Here is an 18,992-nt window from a genome sequence, read left to right on the forward strand (position 1 = left end):
TAAAAGCCATATGGATTTTACACGTGTTAAACCAGTAATGTGTTTGACATGAATGTTTGGGTAGAGTAATTTCATTATTTGTACGAGGTACCACTGAGTATTTGATCTCTTCATATATGTAAAGGTACGCTAATGGATACTTCATTTGCATAATGTCTGTTTATATAATTGTATATCATGCTTATAGCATAAAAAGTAACGGAAAGCACAAGCACTGAGTAAGCAGACATAATTCCACGCTTTGCATACCTTCTGTGCTTCAAAGGCCTCATTAAGGCGAATGTAATTGGTCAGAGCTCTCATAGCAATGGGAAGCTTGCCTATGGTTTTCAAGTCTATTGGTTTTTTATGGGCAGTCTTGATGAATGTATTCATCCACCAGTACGTTCCTTTGGATAACAGATTCACAAATGGCTGTAAGAATCGAACACCAAGGTCCTGGAGATCCTCGGGAGGCTTAACTTCTTTAGGAGTTTTGAAGAAAACATACCTCTGAAATTCAGAAAAATACCCAAAAGGTAACACTAACACAGAAAATACAAGACCACAAAGAATAGCTAAGAGATAAAGGACACTGCAGACAATCAACCTGTTTTGGTTTCTTAACAGTACTTGAGGAACTTAGGCATTCAAATCCAACCAACATAGCAATCCAGTTTCCTCAGGTACTGAGGAAAATCAGAAGCATTCAATCTAGAAATAAATCATCCTAAACAGTCACTGTTACTTTGTTTATAGGGTACAAATCTGCATACTTGTTAAAAAAAAAATACCATACATTTCAAATAATGCAGCCCCAGCCTCTTGTTCTGAGTTTCAGACAGTGCAACACAGGACATCCTAGCTTAGGTACAGTCCTGAGGCTGTCACAGTGACTCATCTTCCACAGCACACTGCTTCACACTTAGCTCAGAACAAGCTACCTGTGCTGTCCTGGATGGATCTGGGAAACCAATGAACTAAAGAGTGTGTATGGCACTAACAAATGTTTTCATTGGCTTAAATGCCAAAAGAGCGAGGGCAGACTGCTGATGTCTTCCTGTTGTCAAGACATAAACTTTTTCAGACATCACACATTCTTGGGAATGAAAAACAAAGCCTCTTAAAACCATACCTTTCCTTTCTGAAAAGTACTCAATCACATATTTCATTCAATGTCTGCTCATGGCTGTATCTAAATCCTATTAATTTTAGTAGGATTTCTGGACATGCGTCTCTGCTACCTTTTCTCTAACCATAGTTGGAGAAATAATTCACAGATTGTAGAAAAAATGGTGATGGGGTTGGGGATGGCCATCTCGAGGAACACGGGGAACAATGAAAGGAAAGGAGAAGGTAAAGCTGGGTCTGAAAGTCAAATCTTCTGTCTAAAGGATGATGGGGAAGGCAGGAGAAAAGAAAGTGAGGCCCATGTCTGCTGTTTCTGCTAGCATAGAGACTTCACCTCTTTATTTTTCTCCCCACCCCTCCTCCTCCTCAGCAGTGGCCAACTCTCCATGCATCCAAATCCCTTCCTTCAGCAGCTGCAGCAACAAGCCTGGCACTCTAAACTCTGCCACAGACACAATCAGCAGTAAAAAAATCCATACTGAATTCTATGCATCAATGACATCCTTTAATAATTAAACCAAACAAATACGACATGAAAAAATATTATAACAGCCAGTGACCATTTTTTTTATTCCTCTTTGTGACCTGTAACTCCACAGTGATTAGATCTCATTTAATTATGCAGTTCTATTATGAGGAGGTTTATGAGCAAAATCTCTCCAATGTCACATTTGAATTTCTCTTTTCGCACAAGCCAATCCACTGTTTTTCATTCATGACAAATACTCAACGTCAGCATTGAATTTTTTATTCCTCTTTCAAAAATATTACTGAAAAGGCTGCTTTTAGACATATTTTTGTCCTAAGTTGTCAAATAAACATACAGACACACAAAATCCCCCAGGAAAATCACAAAAGATCAAATAAGTGATAGAGGAAACTCCAATAATGCATTCAGCAATGTGAAAGAGTTCATATACTAATGTGAGGAAAAGAGCAAAAGAATTTACATGGAAAAGGTTCCTTTCCACCCTGAGACTTAAGTTTAATTTCTCCACACAGTTAAGTGAGGGACAGGTGAAGGGAAAAACCTTGGCATTTATCTATCCAACAGTCTCCAAAGCAATCTCTTAGTTCGGATTATGAATGCAGACACCACACCGGAAAAAACACACACAAACAATTAGGAGGCTAGACAGCAACCCCAATTGCCCCAATAAATCACTTCTTGTGATTGCCTTGTGGAAAATGAGAGCTATTATTTGTGTGTCTAAGCCATTCTCTGACAGAGCAGACTATTCCTTTCACCCAGACTTTCATTGCTTCAGAAATATTTGTTTCTGATGACTGAAACTGTAAATCATAACAGACATTTTAAAAACAAACTTGATAAGATTAAACCTTAACTACAATGGAGTCTGGAATTTTTTGAAATTATGGATTCATCTGGCTCAAATATGTTTCTATTTCTAACTTTTTTCTATTTCTCCTTTGAAATGCATGTGATACTACGTATGTAGAAGGGGGAATAAAAAAACAAACAACAAAAAACACAGGAGACTTCTATGATACTAACTTACCCTCACCCTGATGACATTGATTTCTACAGCTAGTAGCATTCCATATAGAATAACCAGGAGTCCTGTGAGGCAAAATCGAAGCTGAGAAAATCCAACCCCATTATCACAGAACTTGACAAATTTGATGGTTTTAGTTATGAAAGCTAAAGTCCAGTAGAAGAGCAATGCTGTAGGGAGAGGGGGGGGAAAAAAAGGTAAATCAGTTCCACAGTTGCAAAAATATGCAATAGCAGTATTAAATATTCATTCAGAAGGAATGCAGCAAGAATACATAAAACTAGATTGGCCTTTCTCATGTCAGAACAGAAGCCTAATTCAATTTCACAAACATAAAAATATTAAGATAATGCTAGTTCCAAATTCCTTTCCTATTAGATTTAGTGATATTGGGAAAGTTTCACAAGATGAAGTCTACTGAAGGAAGCTTCCATCTGTTGTAAACATGCATCCGCATGGTAAGTTCAAGGGAAGGCGCTGCTCCACAAATGAAGGTGGCTGTGAATGATGCTTTTCAAATTTGGTTAATGCTACAAGACTGCTGTGAGTCTGGCTTGAAGGAAACTGATCTTGTTCCCCCTGCAGATCTCTGGGATTACACAGAAACAGGTATTAAAATATTCCCTCCAAACTGCTACAGCTTTATTTTTCAGTGCAAATTCCATATATGTAATTTATATCGCAGATACACAGGCACATCAAGGAAGGATGTTCTGCCGCTCGGAGAATACAACTATACAACTTGAGCTTTTTAGAGTTCTACTGAACTTGTCTAAAAGTGCTCATGCTAGTGTCAGTTATAGGTAAATAATCCCTGCAGTAAGATCTGATGATTTGGAAACACTCTCCATGCTATTCACCACACCATAAACCAGCTCCTGTTCCCCATTCTTAAGGAAATACCTCCTAGGGTTACGGTCTTTTACATTAATCTTCCATTGCTGCTGGATCTACCATGGTGCAACAGCTGGAATGTGCTTTAGCTGCCAAGAAAAACGTGGATATGCCTTCTGAGCACCTTGCTGCAACACCAGAGCAAGTCTTCAACCAAGACAGTAGCAACAGTAAATCTCACAAACACAGATTAATCATCAGGAACTTGCAAAAATTCCAAAGAATTTGTGGTGTTCCAGCTACCCAGAGGCACCCCAGAAAGCCATGTGGGGATGTACTGTGGGGCCACCCTTTCCAAGCAAAACGCGATTCAACATGGAGAGTCTGCGTGGGATCTGGAGCTGCCAATCCTGCTTCTATGGAAATCAATTTCCAAATTCTCATTTAAATGAGGGCAGTAAATGGAACAGTCCAGGAGTACTGGGCATTAGGACATTTGCCAATCTTCCTCTAAAATTAATAGGCCAGTTTGTAAGAAGAAAGCACTAAGAGGTCAGGTGTTTCAGCACTGTATTTTAGCGGCTGATGCAGCTGCAGAGAGGATTTAAGAGACATACTTACAGAATCCCTTCTTATGGGAGGCCTTCTACCATCTTCCCAATTTAAACCGCATCAAATCTAATCTCCTCACCCTGCTTCGGACTGCTTCCTACCTTTGAGGCACTATTCCCTCCTATTTGCCATGTGTCTGACTAAAATCCCACTTCATCCAAGAAAACATTCCACATGGTTCTACTCCTAACCACTTTTATCTTTTAATCCTTGTGTTTTGTCTCATTCTTATAACAGGCTGAGAACACATCCTTCTCAGGCTAAAGAGGACTTAATTGCACACCGAAAATCTGCACCAGCAGGGCACACCTAAAAAAACCACCAACCCAACTGGTAGCTATGTAGAGCTCCTGGAATTAGAAATAGTAACCAGCAAAGCCATTCTCCTATTTAGGATGTAAATAAAGGTCTATATGACCTTTTTTATTACTAGTATTTTATTAGGACACTGATTTATCTTTTATCTAAGAAGTATTAGAAAGTGCAAAGCACAACATTTAACTGACCTCCTGCTACCATACCTACTAGAAACATTTGAACATATTTATCTTCTTTCTTTTGAATACAAGCATATATAATCTAAATCAGGCAGACGTTCTCAGGCCCCTCAAGATAAGGCTTCTGGGAAAATACAGTTATGGCTCTTTCTTTTAATCTGTGTTTTTATCATCTGTCTGGTGAGTGGATATTGGCTGGGAGTTTCTAGAAATGATCACCAAGAACTTCCACTGGCCTGAACCACCTAGTGATCGGACCACAGAGGCATGCTTTAATCTACTTGATTGCTTTAGATATATTCTACATGCCTACAGCCTAAAGGACCTTGCTTTTTCTTGGGCCATGTAAGCTACCTCAACCTACAACACCAGGGTGTAAATTCTCACCTGGCACCAGACTGCTGAAAATCAAGTGATGTGAAACTCAAAACTGTTCTACACTTTTATGGGATTAAGCCCAAGATCTAAAAAAATCATGCACTTAACTGAATGGGATTTATTAACTTGTGTCTGTTTTGAGAGGTATTTTGTGTACCAAACAATAAGCTTTATTTTTATACAATAACAGGAATTTCCTTTTTAAACAATAAACTACAATGCCGATCTCCAAGAAATTTAAATTAACAAACTAGCTTACTGTCAGGAATGGTAAGGCAGTCCTATAATTAAGATGGGTTAAAGAAAAGACAATTTTCTGAAACAAAAAAATTCATGTGTTCCCATACCAATATTCCTTTCAGTTTAAAAACTCAAAGTCCTATTGTTATTTCATAATTTTCTCCTGTTTAATTTCTGAGGTTTATTTATCTATGAAAAAAACCTACCTTAAAAAATAGTGCAATCAGATGCTACCATTCAATTACATATTCTGCATGTCAAGAAAGCGAGCAGATTTTCCAAATTCAGTATGAAAACTATTCTAAAATATGTCCTGCTAAACTGTACAACCATTATGCATCCATTTTGCAACACCGTGCAAAAAAGCACCAAAATTATCATTATTACAAGAGTCCCCTGGTATACAGAGCTACACTGGAAAAGCTATCTTTATTGAAATATAATTACAGGTCAAAAACATGCAGAGAAAAACAGATTTAGACCACATCAAAGTGTTTCAATAGTCTGGACACTCAACTAGGACCCTGGACTCAATCATTAGCTTCAGATAATAAGTATTCCAAACCTTGTGAACTTTTTTTAGTACCAGATAATAAGAATGACTACATCAAAATAGCCGACAGCCTGGGCATAAAGGTGCAAGGCAGGAGCAATATGGGAACTTTGCATCCTTGTCTTGCATTATCCCAAGGGAACATACTAATCCTCAGGTCTGTTATCTGCCTCTTGCTCGTTTATGAAGAACTACAAACAGGCTCGGTGTTTTTAAGGTACAGAGTGGAAAAACATTTTTTAAAAAGAAACCATCTCAAAGTTTCACAGGATTGGAACATTTTATTCTGTTCAGAATTAATGAGCAGACCTTTAAGGGTCTTCTGCACTGCACCAATGAGAGTTTCCCCAGTGGATTTAGTAAATCTTGGATAAGGCTCTGTTAGCCTTTGCTTTATACGGCTACCAACTCTCTGCAAGCGCAGGAATCGATCCTACAGCTGAGGCAGATGATACCCTGTAGTTAGGTGGAACTTCACTGACACTCAGAAGCAGCACAAGTCGTCACATAGGTAATTTACTTTTCTCTGTCTGTGTGTGTGTGTAATATTAGACCTTCTCTACAACATTTTATTAACAAAGAACTCTTTCCATTTCCTTCCTTATACACTCAGTAAAAGGTTTATCACCAACTTAAGCTTCTCCTCATGGTTCTCACTACTTCATTTGTATAAGGCTCTAAAAGAAAGCTGCTTCATGGCCACACTGCACTCTAGTGGGTTGATGGCTGAGTATAGGTATAATTTAACTGTCTCACACTGGGCAAATTCCCATAAAGTTATCATTGCCTAGTCTCAGGTGTCAATACAGAATAGCTGCAATCAACATTGATAGATGACAATCCTCACAGTTAGGTAACATTAAATTTGTGCAGTCAAGAATAAAGGATGGACACTTCCAGAGATGTCTGTCTTACATCCTCTTAAACACCCAGAACAGTGAAAAGAAAAAACAAAGTCAACAAATTAAATAAAAATCAAAGACCATCAGCTTATGAAGACTTTAGACTAAAATTTAAATCAGACCAACTAAGCGGAAAAGACTGTGGCAGTCTGATATTCCTTTTTGCAGAAGAGTTAGCTATTAAGATTAGATTTTCTAAAGGAGTCTATTCCTTGGAAATTCTTACAAAATGAGAATTCGTAATTATGAACTTCATTATCGATAACACTTGTTAGTATTCACTAGTATAACTGTTTACTATTCAAGTACTGTTCAGAGCTTACCCAGCATCAGTGCTCTAAGTACTGAACAAAATTATCATAAAAGAGAAATCTACAGAGAAGGGATTACACAAAAAAGGATAATCAACTACCAGCTCTAAGTCGGTGCTGCCCTTCTCAATGACTTAACAATGGGAACGCAGTAGCAACACTAAATTACTAAACACTGCATTATACATCTGCAATAACAAAAAAAACACAACCCTCCAAGAAAATCAGTGCTTGCTTTCCACAGGTAATTGTAACAGGCTACCAATGCTTTCCTGAGACATAACATCTAGTCCTGTAAGAAGGTGTTAAATGGACTGTGTTGACTTATAAAAACAAAAACCAAATGACCCCACCTGGTTATAAAAGACAAAAAAGATCCTCCTTAAAAGAGGGGAACAAGAAGAAAAGCAATTTCAAACAAGAAGACCTAAAGCCTGTGAAGCCTGGATCAAATTCTGAAATTTTTGAAGAGGAATGACTTTTTTTTTTTTTTAACAGGACTTACAAGCTCCTTCTGCAGAAAATGCTTACTTACAGTTCAAAATAATCTTCAGTATTTAAAAGCTTTCTCAAATACAGCTGTTACTGACTTTTTATCACCTGACAAAAACTAGAACAGAGCTTTGATACACAGAGCTACAATGACACAAGACAAACCTTAGCAGGATCCACTAATACAGAAGACCAGCTCAAACAAAATTTGATGAGCCAGGACCACCAAAGAAATAACAGCTGACAGGATGAATAAACATGTATACATCCACAGTCTGCAATCTACTTAAACAGTAGAGAATACATCACCAACTTCATGACTGTCAGCAGTAATGGATTTTCTATAGTTAGCTACAGTTTACTTAGAATCTGGCAGAAAATATATAGTATTCTAGGTAGTTCTTATACATAGCAGTTTCCATTCAAAAGGCTTAAAGCGGTTTACAAAGGGAGTTTTAGGAATAGGAAGCCAGAACAAGCAGGCAAAGTAACATATCCAGGGTCATAGGGAAAGTCAGTCACGTCCTTCATTTCCCTTGACTCTGTGCATATTTTAATAGACCACACACACGGAGATGGCTTCAATTTTTCATCACGCTTAAATGTAACATTGTTGACAAGCAGGGGGATTTGGATAGCTTTTAGGGTTAAGAACTGGATAGCTATCTCTCCCACAAATCTATTTTTCCTAGAGAAGCCTTTGGCCCATTGGATCCCCAAGAACACCACACAGAGGACTATTAGAAGTTAAAATTAACTGTTCCAGGAAAACTCAGAAATTAGTCTGGTAATGGCAAGCAGCAGACCAGAATATAGATAAAGCTTTATCCATACAAGCTAGCACCGAGACTGAAACAACCCGTCACAGAATGATCAGAGACACAGCATCACTGTCACACTTCCAAGCCTTGTAAGTTGAGACATACCAATTAACAGCTTCGGGAAATTGGATGTTTCGATATTATGGTAATAGACAACTGATGTGATGGCCGCCAAGAACGCCATCCCAGCTGGCATGTACAGGTGTAAATGTCGTGATTCTGAAACCCTTAAAAAGAAAAAAGTGAACATCTATTAAAATCAAACCCTTTTAGCTATTTAAATGTTTTTCTTTAAATTTATGAATTGTATCCTGTACTCAGTCCTGATGTAGGATTTTCTAGAATGACTTACGGGTGTAAAGCTCACCGATTTTCAATTGAATTTATACTCCTAAATCACAGTTGGATTCCAAATTTCTCCCATGCTGAAAATGAAATGTGTGTACTCCTATTTCATACTGAGATCAATTGGAAGATTCTTTAAATCAGGATAAGCAGCTCAGCTCCAAAATGAGAAAAGTTAATTTAAGCTAAACTAGTTTGGGAGCTGTCCATCAAAATATGTAAATAAGACCAAATGACAGCACAGTTTAAGGTTTTCTATAGAAACGCTTCATTTTGATTTTCCAGTTTGGGAAAAGGAACAGCACCACAGCACAGGAATTGAGTTCTGTTTTCAGTGACTGCAAGCCAACAAACAAAACCTACAACAGAATCATATAGCCTTAAATTTTGTTATATAAAGCAAAACTCTCCTGACACTTTGCTTCAAGTACCAGTGAAGGGGGTCCTGCCAACTACAGCCTTTGGGTATACGGAAAATTTTGAGCTATGTTGTTGGTTTGTGCAGAGGCAGGTAGAATTGTGTTCCCTCCCCCCCACCCCCCCCATCATTCCTCTTATTAGTCACCTTCTTCTCCTCCCCTTTTATTTCTTTCACAAAAGTAATGGAGCATCCTGTGCTGTCAAAAGGTACAATTCCCTCTGTCTCCAAACAACTCCAGGAGAAGAGGCACCAAGAGGAAGTCTTCAGGATGCAAACACTCAGGGACACTCACACCTTGTCCTCTGAACCTCACAGAAAATAAATTAGCATCTCTGGATTTGTTCTTGCTGCAGCAAAAGCTACCTTTGTGTTGTCTAGAGAGACAAAAGGGGCTGTGCTGTCAGGGTGCTGGAGATCATCACAGGATGGGACATGTCTGAAAGCAGAATATCCCAAATATCTAACAGGTCTGTAGGAACTCAGGAGGACCACTTCCTGCACCTGCACTAGGAAAGGAAAGCCCTCCCTCACACAGACACTGTGATGAACTCCGCAGAGCTGACTGCAACTATGCTGACAACCTGCATCATGAAGACTTAACTCCCTCTTGTTGACAATGAGTTGTATGTGTATACAGCAAAATAAGAAAAGTTTCTCCAGCCCCTGAATTCTTATAATGCCAGGGTTTTTTGTACACCAGGGCTGAAACCTCAGCAAGATAAAACAACCAATAGGAAGAGATTTCTTCAGATAGCCTAAGCTTCAGTAGGTGAACACTGCAAGAGTATGAGGGTTTTCTAAAATTTATTTCACAGACAGAAGTTGATGGAATGTAACTTATCTCCAACAGGCTGCCTCTATCGCTGGCACTTTTTCACTCAACTGCTGTTAAAAGGACTTACCAGCATGATCCATTTTGGTCTTAGAAAGCTGATGAGTCTCAAAATCTGCTATTATTCACTGGAGCACTCACTAGTCTCCGGAGTGCTCAGGAGGCACGACTGTGGGCTGGCACTCCCCCAATATTGCTAGAAGCTTTGATTCTCATCAGGTGACACTTATTACTTAACAACAGCATTCTGAGTCAAGTTAAATAGCAAATAAACAGAACAAGAGGAACTGCTAAAGAGCAAAGTAAAAAAGAAAACTCATAGCAGGAGATTTCGCTCTGAGCATCCCACACCCTGATAACTCTGAATAAGCATGAGAAAAATCCCTTTTTAAAAAAACTGGCACTGAGAAACATCCTATTTATATATGTTTAAAGGAAGTTATAATAATAATTATGATATCAGCTTCTACAGCAGAATACTGCAACGCCTGTCATGCTGGTTGGTGGAGAGTTGTTATATAGATGGCTAAACTGAGAGGTTTTGTTCTATTTAACGATAAGCTTCAACTTTATAACCTCTGGGTTGCAAATTCATAAGTTACAAAAACCAGACCTGTCTTTAGAGAAAGAGGGTCATAATCATTGTTAGACAACATTTATTTTTTTTCATAATAAATTGCTCTCTGGTATCACTTGTTTCACTTACAATAATTTTTTCCCCACAGACCACTGTTTAAAGACATCCTAAATTGAGTAACAGATGATAGAACATGGCTTATACGTTGTGAGCTGCTCTGCTCAAGGTAACAATCCTAAGTACTACACAAACACCAAAAGAAACTCTACGGGGTATAAGATAAGGCCCAGTAGATCCACTCCTTTTATTAAGATGAACAGAACTCTGTTTGTGGGGGAACAGTGTGACCTACTGTGCACATGGGAGTTCTGCCTGAGTAAGGACTGTGGGACTGGGTTGTTGGACATAAAACATATCACAAAAATGTCACCATCTGCTTGAATTGTTAGGATTTATCTATGATTACTCTTTGGAAAGATACTGTCATTAAGCTGAACTAAAAAAGATTAAGGTCAGTTGTGCATGTGTACATAACTTGGCAAGGTCTATGGAATTTCTGATACAAGGTCGGTAGGTTAATCACCAAGAATACAGATTGCATGTTCGTAACCACAAGGAATATGGTCCCCATGAGAATTTATACAGGGAAGAAATACCTACCCTGAGACCTTTAAAATGCTCAGTGCTATCAGGAGAAGGTGGACACACACTTACCCATCAGACACTATGCCCTCTGCAATTTCACACACCAGAACAAACAAGAGGATAAATGTCAGTATCCAGCGTAAATTGTGGCCAGGAAAATGAAGCCATGTGCTATGATGTATATGTACTTTGGAACTCTGACTCCCCCATCCTAAACAGGAAAAGAAAATTATGAAGAGCTTTCTTAAACAGCAAGAGTGACATACAAAGCTCCTGCATATGGAAAAGCATGCATACAAGAAACCACTTTACTGAAGTTAACACAACTGTGTTGTTAAATATGCTTGTAATTGAATATTTTCAGAACGATGTGCTAGTTACTTCATATGGAATAAAATCAACAACGCAAACAGGACACAGCCTTAAATTCCTATACTTTTAGCAACTATGAATTACAGGCATTAAATGTTTTTCAAATATGTTAACAGACAAACAAACAACAATTGAACATATTGACACATACCCACAAACACTATAATATGTACGCTATTTTATCTTTGCTTCAATACATTTAATTGAAGCATTTACACCTTAACTTTTTTTTTTGAAGTAACTTGTTCTCTCGATCTAGATAAAAAATAGCAATACTAAGAAAAGCCAGATGAACAACAATTACCAATTACTAAGCAGTTCTCCAGCTGACCCCGTTTTAACAGTTGTGCTGTTAGCCCTTTTATGCTCCAGAGAAGGAGCGTTACCTCAGGCAGCCGGTCCCAGGGCTGTCGGGAGGGCAGAGCAGGCTGAGGAGAGCCCCACTCGGAGCAGTGACAGCCACATGTGTTAAGCCACCGGGCCACCTGCCGGTAACCCCAGTTTTATGTCAGCACGAAGCACCCGCTGCAGACAGGGCGCGTTACAGCCGGGCACCCCCCTGGCCGCCGCCGGTAACGAGGAGGGCTGCCCGGCTGCGGGGACCCCTCCGCAACCGCAGGGAACACGAACGGATAACCTAAGGCTGACTGACCAGCTTTTCTGGTGTTTAACAGCACGTTTATTTCTGCTTCCCGCGCTGCCAGTCACAATCTGCTGGCAAACCCCGCAGCCTCCCCCAGCCCGCCCCGCACCCGGGGGCCCGCCCGCCGGCCGCCCCGCCTCGGGCGGCCCCGGCGGCGGGCACCGGCGGGCACCGGGCAGCCTCAGCACAGGCGCCCGAACGGCCCCGCAGCGCGGCAGAGGCGGCACGGCCAGGCCAGGCCGGGCCAGCGGCGGGGGCACCGCACCCGCAGCGCCGCTGAGGGAAACCCGCGGGCGCAGGAAACAAGGCGGCGGGTGCCGCGGGCAGGGCAGGGCGAGGCGGACCCGCCGGCACTCACCGATGAAGAGGATGGGGAAGGTGATGAAAAGCAGGAAGACGTGCGGCACCACGTTGAGCGCGTCCACGAAGCAGCCGTTGTTGAGCACGCCGTGGTCCACGTTGTAGGCGGTCGAGTTGCCCTCGTCGCCGCAGAAAGCCAGGGCCATGGCGGGACCCTGCGCGCAGCCGGGCGCCGCCTCCGCCACCGCGCACATCCAGGCGGGGCCGGCGCGGGCTGCGCGGCTGCGGCTCTGCCCACACCTGCCGCCGAGCGACGGCCCCGGCCCGGCCCGGCCCCCGCCCCGCCTGCCCCGGGTCCCGGACCGGCCGCCTGAGGTAAGGCCGCGGGGCGGGGGGGCCGCGGGGCGGGAAGGCGGGAAGCGCGCGCCTCGCCTCACAGGGCTGCGCGGCACCGGCCCCCCGGAGCTGCCGCAGAAACGCTCTGCCAGCGCTCTCGCGGCGCCCTAATTAAGTGTTCTATGCGTCGTTAATAAGACAGAACATCGAACAACAAAAAAAAAGGCCAACACTGAATCAGTGATGAGAGAGGAGCTATTCATTACAAGTGTACTTTTTCACCTTGTCAGTGCAGACACCAGCACCAAGCTATGTGAAGATATTGTTAGACTAAATCATGTAAATAGCTGCACTCTATCCTCAAAGGAGACTTCAACATATCCTAAGCAGCTATTATGTACACGCTTTACCTTTTTTTACCTCTAAAATGAGTTCAAGCCTACCACACACGCACCCCACACACCCCTTGACTGCTGCAGTCAGGGGGAATCAAACCATTAATTCGCCTGGGTTCTGCATCACTCCCTAAGCAATTGTATACCAAAATAATCTAGATATCAAATTTTTCAAATCCTTTTGTCCCAAGCAGAAGTTAGGCTCAGCTGAGCCAAAGCCAAACAAATACCTCCATGCTGGGGGATAATACTGCAGAAATAAAACGTGATGTGCATCACAAGTCTGCACCCGGCGTACACTTCCAAGCACAGGTTGAGTCAAAGCCTGATATTCAAATATCTCTGGTACATAGTGATGTAATACTCAACATAAAGATTTGTAACCCAAACCTTCGCCTTGAAGCTCCTTTTATTCCCAGTCACATTTATCCATGGCTTAGCTAAGTATTTAATACAACTTGCCACATGCTACAAACAGAAATGCAATCAAGTAATGCCCGTGTATCCAGGCTTAACTCTTCAAAATCCAAAAGCTCCAAGTTGGACAAATGCCTCTAAGGGAATTACCCCCATAAATGAAAAATTTCCTTTTTTTCCTTTAAGAAACAAGCTGTGGATGCTCAGCATAACAATGAACATTTTTTTCTAGGACACACAGCTCCACTAAGAGATCCGAAAATTACTTTTGTCATGCTGCCTTTATTGATCTTGCTGTCAGGAGGCAAGAAGTAGTAATTCTCCACATGCTACATATTATTTCTTATATAGGGTCTTTTGGGGCTACAGCAATGTGGTCAAGAATAAAAATTAAACGACAAACCCCAAGCCAAATCCTGTGTATATGTATTTTCAAATGTTAGTTATACCCACAGTGGAAAGACTATAATTATTTTAGGTTTTGGACAGAACCCAGCATTCATCTGAGCTTCTGGTTAAGCTCATCTCTGTTATCCTATTAGTTATTTAATAAACAGTATGTGCAGTTTACATGCAGATAATTTTAAAATAATTTATATTTTAGTATTTCCTGAGGCTGCGAGTACCACAAGGGCTCTGTGTTACAAATGAAGAAACAGCAGCGAAGAAGTCTTAGGAGTTTGCACTCTAGAGACTGAAATCATGGGGTGAGATCTGGGAGAGCAATCATCATCACGGTCACTGTGACCAGAGAACTAAACGCAGAAACTGAAGTTTGCCAAAGTCTCCAAAGGAATCTGGGAACTGAGCATACAACCACAGCCTCTGCGTGGTCTCTGAACCTTGAGACCATCTTCCCTTACTACAAAGTATCAATCACAATATCTTAAAAAAAAAAAACATATTTCTCAAACAATCAGGAGTGTTCATAGCTGGGAATTTGAAATTTATATTTTCAATGGTTTCCAAATGCAGCCAAGATTACACAGTTAATGTGGTGGTTTGAAATTCACGGTCTCGGTCCTGGTCATACAACAGTTGTGCACCCATCACAAAGCTAAAGAAAGAAACATGCTGGCAACCTGAACAGAAATGTGGTGAGTTAAATGGGGAAGAGTCTTGGATTACAATTAACTACTTAATGAGGTACTGAAAAAACCCACACTGACAGAAATCAAAACATTTGGTAAACTAAAATTTGTAAGTTGAGCATCTTAGCAATAAACAGGCACATGCATACACACAAATTCTATAAAAACCAAACACTTCCAGTAAGAATGCTAGGATTTTGTCCATGCTGCAACGATGAAACCAAGAGTGTTGAATTTGGACAAATACTGGTTTTGCTCAGTAAAGCATCAAATGACAATTTCTTTTTCACTCACAAATGGTGAAAGAGCTTTTCTGTAACTTCACAAAACAATTCTAAAACAGAGTTTGATCCTTTTCTGAAAAGCTTAGACATGATTGCCTATGGTGTCAAAAGATCGAACCCACTTGCCCAGACTCTTTGCTAGTCCTGCATCCAGTGGGTTTTGGAGCAGCTCACAAAGGAATAGGGTTTTTCTCAAAGCTGCCTTTTTGTGAAGCTTTGTGAGAACAGAATTTCCATACTTCTGAAAGTAAGGAAAAGGCAAAGAACAACATGAAATCAACAAACTATGTTTATCTGCGTCTTGCAAATGCAACCTATTTTCTTACAGAAGTCCCATTAGATCCTGTTTCCCCTCACTCTTTTCTATTTCCATATCACAAGAAGTCAGTTTTCTGCTTCATCCTTTCGGCATATCTACTAGAGATGACAAGTCAAGTTAGAACCTGGCAGCCACCAACACATTCAATAGGTGACTGGAAATATTTCAGAAGCACCTTGATCATTTGACATTGAGTTCCAGGTAGACAAGGGCAATATTTTTACTCCAAGGTAAATTCACTTTTTATGCTTGCCTTGGAATTTCAGTGTGCCTACAGGATACAGGAAGGTTTTGGTATTTGTAGTAAAGTATTGACACTTCAGAGTTCTAAATCTGATAGTTGTTTTTAACAGATAAAAATACTAATTTATGTGGAAGTTTTCATTTTTCTTTTCTACCTTTGTCATTTGTTTCTTCCTACTCTTACTCTGCTGCTTTGCACTGACCTCTCTCTCAACAGTAGTATGTAGAGGAAGTGGTCTATCCCTAAAAAACAGGCTTTGCTACTGTGAATCACTCTGCAGGTTTTTGCTTATGTATGCATCTAGAAACACAGATACAAAAGAAAAATAAAATTTTGAAAGTCTGAACACAGCCACAGACCACATTCAAAATTAGTTAAGCATATGAGTTTAGGCATCAAACAGGAAAATTTCACTTTCCTATGTATTTTAAACCCATTAATGGGACCAAGTATCTTAATCAGAAAAAAACCCTAATAAAGCAAATCCTTATTGTGATTTAAAATTTGCTAAACAAGATGTACTGATATATGACTTTTTGCTTCCCTTTGAATTCTACTCTTGCAGGTAGAGAGGAAAAGCAATTTACATGAATGGGAGCAAACTATCAATCTCTTTCAAAAGCATACTGGGAAAGGTTGAGAGGAAAAAAATTCAAGAAAATCACCTCCAGAGGAAACTGTTGGTTTACTCTTGTGAAACAAAGAACTCCATTCTGTCATTTCACAGAAGATATCATTTGACAAAGCAAATGAAATTTCTTTGTAAAAATTGTCTAAGGTGCTACTATTAAAAATAGCGCAATAAGCATAATAGTGCAAAGGTTCACAGAAATGGCTGGTTTGGGCTAAATAAACCTTATTAATTTTTAATTGCTGTCCCTCATTAAAAATGAAGAAAGAACTTATGAGTAAGCAGATCTAATCTTAGAGCGGAAACAAAATACAAGCTCTTAGTTGGAAAATCATCTTTAGGCAAATACTCAGAGAAGTGTTTTAGATTAGAACAGCTTATTTTTAAATGTGTTCCTGTTATTAGTTTCAATGGAACTCTGTGGCACTCTTCTGCATCCACTGTTACATCACCAAAAAATAGTGGCATACATATTAGCGATTCAAGCGTTCAGTTTGTTTCCCATATTTTACACAGAAGGAATGGTTAACAGCACTTTTTCTTCACTCTATCTTCACGGAACACCATTCTCCTCTACCTATGACTGGGGAAGCCACACTATGTTATTGTAGTCCTTGAACACTACTCTTCAGGCATCTTGTGGCTTCAGCTACATACATAAGCTCTATCATTCTGTTGGTTTATGAAGGACATTTTCCAACATGAAGCATAACATTCAGGCAGTTACACTTGCTTTGAACTAGCTCCTCCATTGGACTTTAGCTTCCTAGTTCAAATACAGCTGGAGCAATGCTGACTTGGCAGTACCACACGGCACTTGAAACCTGGGGGAAAAGCGCTTGCTCTTTACTCACCTTCCTTTGAAGCGCTAAACAAACAATCGTGCATTGGTGATACCTGGCAAAATGCATGGTGAATTGACTGCAGGGCTGCAGGCTGTTGCCCTTACTAGACTGACCTAAGGATACACCTGGTACTCCACTGCCCTCCTGCATCACCAGGATTTTTCACAATGAGGACAATGTTCTTGAAGTATGGTGCTTTCCTCAAGTGACAATACCCCCCATCTCACTCACAACTAGGCAGAGGGGTTACTGTTTCACTCATCAGTTCTCTCTCCTCCGGCCACCCACTTCTCATTCCCAAAGAAGAGCCAGCTCTCCAGTAAAAGGTTTGCTTTTCCTCTTAACCTGCCCACTTATTTACTTCACCTACAGCTCTGATTCAGCCTGCATGTATTTTGGAAGGGAGTTTATTACCCCAGCTTCAGTTAGCTTGGTTGGTGCTCAACACCTGAAAACATCTTAAGTTGAGCTGAGAAATGCTGAGGCAATAATTTTGGAAAATCAGGCCTAAACCAACTTTCTATTCACTCCTGACTATCCTTGTACATAGAGGCACTCTTAAAATCTCCACATTATCTCACTGATCACATTGTACCTTAGTTTATTTCCCAGCATTTAAATGGTTAATATTTTGAGCATTGCCTTTGTAGTACTTGTACTATAAGTGTTGTGTTTTCCTCAGGAGAGTAAGTTGAGTGCTGTGGACTAACTCATGCCAATAAACAACTCGTGTGCTGGCTTCAGTGTGGTATTCTTCAGCAAATGTTATTTTAGTTACTGATTCAGTTAAGTAAATGCCTTTACGATGTTTGCCTTGTATATAGACTTTTGTATATAAAAGATTATTTTGCCTGTTTATACTACAACAATCACACACACTAACAAATACATACATAAGATAACAGGGCTAACAGTCACTGGCCTTTCCAGGAATTCTTCCAAAAAAACAGAAATGAGACTGAAAACTAAGATTTTAATTGCCTGTTAAAGATTATTAGAAACAAAATGGAGCTACTATCTTTTCTTTTCAGAATAGAGAATAGTTTTCTGTTCAGGTACACTAGAGAGTTGTAGTTAGTTGATTTGTTTCTTCACCACCTGGGAATTGTTGCAGGCTGTGCCTCGATTCATCCACAGTGGGTAAAATCAGCACAATTAAGGAGAAAATCAAAGCTATCAATTCAGACTTAGGTTTGGAATGTATTTTTCCTGTGCCGCTATTTGAAAAAATTATACAAAAAATTAACAAAAAGGGTGTTACAGTTCAAGATTTTGCAAATTGTTTTGCAAACAAAATTTTCTTCTGTTTAATAGATTGCAATATGGCATTTATTCTAACTCTTAAAAGAATGACAAAAATGATCACATTGTGAATTTGTTAAGAAAACCCCCACAAATCATGAGTATGTACAAAAAGCTCCATCCTGAATAGCCAAGACTGTTTATTCCCTGTTGTGATTTATCATATAACTAACTAATTGTCTAAGGCCCATTTCAGGAGGCTTTCCTCTTGAGTTCAGCCCACATACCGACTACATCTGGGGTTTTCAGCGGCTCAAGGGAATTAAAACAATCAATACCCATACCAAATGTAAAGAAAATTAATTTACTGATTTTCTAATTAGAAATGGAACTCCTAGACAGTGGGATTTTTGTTTCCTATTGGTTTGCATTTTTTCCAAGACGATTTTAACCTGAGGCTCATTATTGCTTACAGACAAACAGTGTTGTTCGTGTACAGCAATTTGTACAGGTAGGAGCTTTGCATGGAAGTAACTGTAGACTGTGCCACTATTACCTGGCAGCAGTAAATCCTGAATGTCCTCACTTATGGCCGATGGTCCACAGCCTTAGCCTTCAAACCAGCCAAAGGTCCTTTACCCTGGATGGGGATTTTTCATACTGTCAGTATTCAGGAGGAATCAAGTAGCTTTGTAAAGGGGAGGAAGAGATAGTTTCACAACTCTCCTCAGTAATGAAACATGGCACTATTCTTTGCCCTCTACAGCAAGAATTTTTTTTTTTTAA

At 40.2% G+C, this 18,992-nt stretch overlaps 1 protein-coding gene across 5 annotated transcripts in view; it reads right to left on the minus strand.

Annotated features, from left to right (window-relative positions):
* ABCC8 (ATP binding cassette subfamily C member 8) overlaps window positions 1-12,716 on the minus strand; it is an 83,068-nt gene extending 70,352 nt beyond the window's left edge. For 3 of the 5 annotated variants that reach the window (XM_055722282.1, XM_055722281.1, XM_055722283.1), the window contains exons 1-5: window positions 12,461-12,714; window positions 11,157-11,298; window positions 8,373-8,494; window positions 2,631-2,797; window positions 250-492 (exon numbers count right to left, since the gene is read on the minus strand). In XM_055722282.1, coding sequence (XP_055578257.1) covers window positions 250-492; window positions 2,631-2,797; window positions 8,373-8,494; window positions 11,157-11,298; window positions 12,461-12,656 — 870 coding nt within the window. In that variant the 5' untranslated portion in view covers window positions 12,657-12,714. Of the gene's footprint in view, window positions 1-249; window positions 493-2,630; window positions 2,798-8,372; window positions 8,495-11,156; window positions 11,299-11,845; window positions 11,939-12,460 lie in introns of those variants that run through there. The other 2 variants (XR_008734155.1, XM_055722284.1) reach the window with 2 other exon arrangements.
* Between the last annotated feature and the right edge of the window lie 6,276 nt (window positions 12,717-18,992).

This window comes from Falco cherrug, chromosome 10 (assembly GCF_023634085.1).
Source record: "Falco cherrug isolate bFalChe1 chromosome 10, bFalChe1.pri, whole genome shotgun sequence".
NCBI lineage: Eukaryota > Metazoa > Chordata > Aves > Falconiformes > Falconidae > Falco > Falco cherrug.